The 6,095-nt window shown below is 45.1% G+C and overlaps 3 protein-coding genes across 3 annotated transcripts in view; 2 read left to right on the top strand and 1 right to left on the bottom strand.

Moving 5' to 3' along the window:
• Positions 1–6,095, top strand: part of LOC310827930 (mycocerosic acid synthase-like) — a 68,481-nt gene that overhangs the window by 13,557 nt on the left and 48,829 nt on the right. The window lies entirely within an intron of this gene.
• LOC310828598 (patched domain-containing protein 3-like) lies at positions 1,396–2,161 on the bottom strand (the record flags this gene model as incomplete). The annotated part of the gene is given in 3 exon segments (XM_083706214.1): positions 1,396–1,824; positions 1,830–2,101; positions 2,104–2,161. Coding segments are annotated over 3 exon segments (759 nt in total), but the record flags the coding sequence as incomplete, so codon positions are not given.
• The window catches only part of LOC310827927 (phthioceranic/hydroxyphthioceranic acid synthase-like), a 28,067-nt gene continuing 24,132 nt past the window's right edge, over positions 2,161–6,095 (top strand). The window contains exon 1 of the mRNA XM_083704492.1: positions 2,161–3,885. Coding sequence (XP_083560618.1) covers positions 2,930–3,885 — 956 coding nt within the window. The 5' untranslated portion in view covers positions 2,161–2,929. The remainder of the gene's footprint in view (positions 3,886–6,095) is intronic.

Here is a 6,095-nt window from a genome sequence, read left to right as displayed (position 1 = left end):
GTCGCCATAGCAACTGGCTTGGCTGACCCTGACCCTATTGCCTTATCTTCATACATGGGATGATTTGAGCTCATCAAGGAAATTATGCCTTTCCTCCATGTCTGATTCCTCCCAAAACAAATTCCACAATACTTTAGAGTTATAAGATGTGGAACCGTAGGTAGAGAAATGCATACTACTACAACATCCCACGACCCACGTAGATGTTAATAATAAAAAAAAAAATGAGAGGATGACATAGGCTATGAGATTAACCCCACTCAGTGGACCAGAATGTGGTCTAAACCCCCCTTTAAATCCATATCAACGAAAAGGAAAGAACTCACTCTGAAACTCACCTACAGGTGGTACCTAACACCAAGGAAATTAGCGCTAATAAGCCCAGGAACCTCACCAAAATGCTACAGAGGGTGCACCTCCACAGGCACATACCTCCACATGATGTGGGAATGCCCCAAAATCCAACTATTCTGGACAACAGCCATATGAGAAATATGTAAAATAACTAAACAAGAATTAGAAATCACCCCAGAACTGGCCCTACTAAACATCTTCCAAGACAATAATGCCCACTCACATCACAAAGAACTCATAACCCACCTACTCTTAGCAGCCAGAAACATAACCAGACACTGGAGAGGCCTGTCAGGAATCAGCATGGACCAATGGTACCAAATAGTATGGGAAACGGCCTTACTAGAAAAATTAACCAATAAACTGAAACTGACATGGGGACAAATAGAAGATGCCTTCACCCCGGTATGGCTCCCCTTTATCACATACACAGCCCAACAAGATGACAGGAATCCATCAATAGATTATGGCTATCCTGATTCAAAAACACCCACCCAACTCAAACATGAAAACAAAGTTCACCACAGGCAATCACAAACAAGCAACCACACCCTAGGCCAACCCCAACTTCTCTCACCACCAAAGGAACACAAGCGAATAGCAAAGAGAACCTGCATAAACGACGCTGACACAAAACCCCACACATACATTAAGTAAAATAGAAACCTCCCCACCCCACCCACCATGGCCTCCTCCACCTCTTCTTCCCTTTCCTTCCTAATGTAACACTAATGTCTCAACAAATGAGACTGACCTGTAGAAAAGGTAAATTGAAAAAAGAGACATTGCACATACTTTTGTAAACCAAGAAATCTTGAAAAAAATACATTAAAAAAAAGAAATTTTAAAAAAGAAAATATGACACAAGCGAAACTTGCTATATTGTATATTTTGGGTGCTAATATCACAGCATCTTTGGTTTAACAGAGAACATAAAGATATACTACCTGTACCTTAGTAGGCCCCTAAAGATCTGGGATAAGAAGGAGGGGTTCCCACTTCAATGGGTGGTATTTCCAAGCAGGTTTGAACATCCTAAAATCAAGTCAGAATCTGGGCACTGACTGGAAGCTGTCTATTTGGCATTTTACTACAAAAGCCGAAGAAAATTAAGAACACAGGAATAAAAATGAGACCGTGAACAGCCCCAAACAAGATCACCAGAAACATTATCTTAAAAAAGGTTCTGAAGATGTAAGAGGATGCCATGGAGAGTACAATAACTCCCAAGATAGTGGAAATAGCTCCCTGCGTAACAGGGTAGCCAAGGTGGTACAAAGCATCCACAGCCTTGTCATTCACTTTGTGTTTCTCACTGGCAACAAAAGCATAGGAAATATGGGCTGAGAAGTCTACTGAAAACCCTATGCAAATTACAAGGTTGATCATGGATATGGAATCAAGATTCACATTCCAGAAGGACATGAAACCAGCTACACCGACAATAACAGAGGCAATAGCAAAGGTTACCTACAAAGAGGATTGGGAATGAGTAGTAAGGAAATGAGCAGCATGGCTCCAGCAGCAATCAAAATAGCTTGAACCGTGTCCTGAGTGATCACAAGATATTGATCAAAGTATATAAAAGCTGGATGATAAACCATTAACGGTACCTTGCAGTCCTTAGCAAGACCTCTCAGCTCATTTAAAAGACTCCTCTCATCCACTGCGGTAGTAACATTGACTGTCTGCATGAAAAAACGTGATGCTAATATTTCTGTAGCAATAACATTAACATCCCACTTAAGTCTGGATTAATCCCAAAAAGGGTGGCTAAATTGTCAATGAAAAGCCTACGGTCATCAATTACATATGCAAATTATATGAAAAATTATGTGGTGGGCCTAGGCTCTGGATCATTTAAGTATTCATTTATTTATGTACATAATTTATTAATCATTTTATATCAAGGGTGGGGAACCTTTTTGACCAGATCTCTCCCCATCCTACGGTCCAACTTTGACATGTGCGTAGAGGCAATTGACAGATAAGGTGGTCCTGTCAAAGTTGGCCCACGGGAACGGGGGAAGATGGTGCCCAAGCAGAACTGAAGTCCCAATGCATCAGCTGATGGGTGGTCCTTTCTGCTGGGATCAGTGGTATGTGCAGCTGATCTAGCCCTATCTCTACCTGCCCTGTGCCTGGCATCACATGTGACATCAGACGTAGGGCAGGTGGGTATGGTTTGGGTAAAATGGCCTTATGGGCCAAATGGTGAAGCATGGCAGGCCAAATTTGGCCCATGGGCTCAAGGTGTTCTGCCCCTGATTTACATCCAAGCATGTCCAAGCTGTGCAAAAGAAGTAATTCAGGAAACAGCATAAAAGCATAAAATGCATTTTTTAAACCTAGTGATTGACACAAGGCATAGTAATAATGTGCATCATTTTGAAAGAGGCACTCCTTGGCATTCTTGCGTTGCCAGAGATGCTGCAATAGCTTGTTTTCTAATTACTTACTAAAATTAAATGTTTGGCCGCCACTGAATGCCTCCACTTGCTGATGCAGGTGCGTTAGGCATGGGGAACCTCTGACCCTAGTGGTTTCACTTCAGATCCTGTTCGCTCCAGTAAGCATGGCAGCGTGCATCAGGCAGACACAGAGATTCATATCGGTCACATTCCGTAACGTGGGAAGCGGCTCCATCGTGCCAGGAGACGCTTATCTGGATGGTTGTAAGGTTCAAGGATTTCACCACGCCCGGGATGCGCTCCAGAAACGTCCGGAGCCAGAGCGCGCTGTCGTTTCTGCGAGAAGCCTCATCCTCCTGCAAGTAGTAGAAGAGGCGCAGCGCTTTGGCTGCCCGGACGGGGCGCGCCGGCCCATCCCCGGGGCCCAAGTCGAGGCCTCCCAGAAAGGGGGGCAGGAAAAGGGGGTTGACAATAAGCGGAGGGACGTAGAGCGGGAAGGTGAGGTAGGGCAGCAGCGCCTCGATGTGCGACCCGCCTTGCACCAAGCTGAGCAGCGGGTTGGGGCTGCTGCAGTTGTGGCCAGGGCTGCTCCGCGCGCAGAGCTGGGCGAAGGGGAGCGCGGCGCCGTCGGGGCTGCGGAGCCTCCGTACCGCCTCGTCCAGCGCCAGCAGCTCGGCGAAGGCTTCCCGGGTGAGGAGCGAGCCTCCGCCGCGGGCCACGGCCAGGAGGGAGGCGAAGGAGCCCTCGGTGCTCAGCCTCTCGGCGGAGAAGCGCCGCGCGTCGTCGGTGGGGAAGTGCGCCTGCACGAAGCGCCGCTCGCCCTTGGCGGGGTCCCCGAGCGGCGTGAACTGGCCCTCGATGTCGTTGTCCTCCAGGCTGCTCAGGAACACGAAGCCGGCGCCCAGCCCGCCCGTCAGCGCCAGAGGCACGAGCAGGAAGGGCCACGGGTGCGCGCCCACCTGGGCGCCCAGGGCCCGCAGCGCGCGCGACAGGGGCCTCTCCACGCAGTCCGTGTGGCAGTCGAGGCGCGCCATCGCGTCATTTCCCTGGAACTTTTTCTATTTCTCCTCACAGCGGCGAAGAGAGCCGGACTCAGGACGGAATTAAGACCGTTATCCGAGTAAGCCAGGCGTAGGGCAGCCCGGCCCCACTTAGCACGAGTTTCTAAAACATCTCGAAAAGGGGGAATTGAGCGGGAAAAGATGGTAAAAATGGCCGCTGGGCGGAGGTTCGCCGTCCGGGAAACGCCCACCCGTTAACCGCCTCAGAAGTCGGTTGGGGGGAATGCTGGGGGGAAACCCCTTCAGGGAAGGCACCGGTTTTTTTGCTGCAATGTGGCCGCTATGTCTGAGGGAAACTCCCGAGAAAATCCAGAACGAGAGGGCGCAGTGCCTTTTTAGCCAAGATGCAATGAAAGTGATCTTTTAACCAGTAGCCCGTTTAACTGGTTATTTCCTTCTTCTCGACAGTCTTTTTTCCCCGCAAGGGAGGGCGACCTGCGGCTCTCCAGATGTGCTTGATGACTGGCCGTTCTGGAGAGGGAGTCCTAACATCTGGAGGGCCACTGGTTCCCCACAGTTAATCTAGGTTGTGTTTAGAAACACAGGTGCATATATACTGTATTTTTACAAACCGGAACCATTTGTTATTCTCAGCAAACTTAGCCGCTTTCCTCTTCACCCCCAACTCCAGATCAGTGTGAACTGGTTAATTTATTTTTCCTCACTTCACCTAAGCTTTCCTGCTTACAAGGAGGAGCACGTACTTATTCAGGACTTTAAAATCCTGCTACCTATACACACCCTTCAGAGTCCTGTGGCATTAGAGGCATCACCAGAGATCATCCACACATTTTCAAGCCTGTCTTTGCAACCCTAACACTGGAACATTTCCAGGGAAAAAAGAAGCTGAAAATATAAAGGTGCCAAGTAATGCATTTGCATTTTTTGTGTTTGCATGGCACAATCACAGTACTAGCCAGATTCCCTTGATTTGCTAACTCATCATCATTTGGATGAGCTCCAGCCTAATGAAATGCTGGATCAGGGAGAAAGTTGGGTTATTCTTTCAGTCCTTCCAATAATTTTACTATGCAAGCTGGTGTATCTTTCAAAGACTGTGTTCACACTTCTGTTTACTGTACACTCGCCGCATTTCTAGTGCAAAGTTTTTAATTCATGTTCCCATGACATGTTATGTATTTTGTACTCCATTATAAAATACTGCTGACTGGAGTCCTTAAGCCACTCCTAATTTGTCTCTCTCCTGCCATCAACACCCTCAAACAGAAACAAATCTGACAGTAATGAAGCTGTCCTGATGAAAACAGTCTAAGGAAGAAATAGGCATGAAACACACTGGCGGGGGTGGGGGACGACAACAACAACAACTTAATTGCAGGAATATGAACACACCCCAAGTATAAAAAAAATGTATTTTACTTTCAGTTTTACTTCTTATGCACACGACCTGATTGTTTAAGGAACTTGCTTGCTGCTGCATCTGCTATTTTGATAGTATTTAGTGCCTTCTGATAAAAAAAATTAATGATGGGTGTGCCACACACACACACACACACACACACACACACACACACACATATATATATATATATATATATATATATATGCTTGCAGAAGACCAAAAAGGCACTGTTCTTTAAAGCTAGCACTAAGAAGATTTCACAGAGGTTGAATGAAGCAGTTTCGGAATAAACTGTGGTGAGAAACTGCAGATTCACAAGAGTTCATGAATCTAGAAATGATTATAATTATGTGATTGCCAAGCAAGTTCTGTTCAATGCCACAGTGAAGGGTTTTTGGGTGAAACGTATATGGGACACTGAAACGTAATTTGGGACACAAGTAAGGTTTATATGAGGGGCTTCAGGATACAACAAATAAATGGCATGGAAAAATAAAAGAAAGCAAAATAATATTCAAGAAATAATAAGACAGATAAGAGACAAAATAAATTGATCAAAAACCCCAAAAATGAAAAAGTAAGCCAAAAAAATATATCTTACAATCACATATTTCCAACATATTAAAATAAGGAAGTAGAAAGTAAAATAAAATGGATGAGAGAAAATATATTTTGAATTGGCCAATAAAGCCAGCAGGATGCTGGCTTGGTTCATAAAAGAAAAACAGATAGAATCATAAAATAATAGATCAAGGAGAAGAAACTACTGACCCGGAAAAAATTAAACAAAGTTTTATAAATTACTACAAAAAGCTGTATAAAACAGAGTTTAAAGATTAAAACAAAATAAAAAGTATTTGTTACAGAATATTTTACTGTCAATATTAGAAGAAGAATATAAATATT

This window comes from Podarcis gaigeae (assembly GCF_964106915.1).
Source record: "Podarcis gaigeae genome assembly, chromosome: 12".
Taxonomy (NCBI): domain Eukaryota; kingdom Metazoa; phylum Chordata; class Lepidosauria; order Squamata; family Lacertidae; genus Podarcis; species Podarcis gaigeae.
Note: the sequence above shows the minus strand (reverse complement) of the source record. Positions and strands in the feature narration are given on the sequence as shown.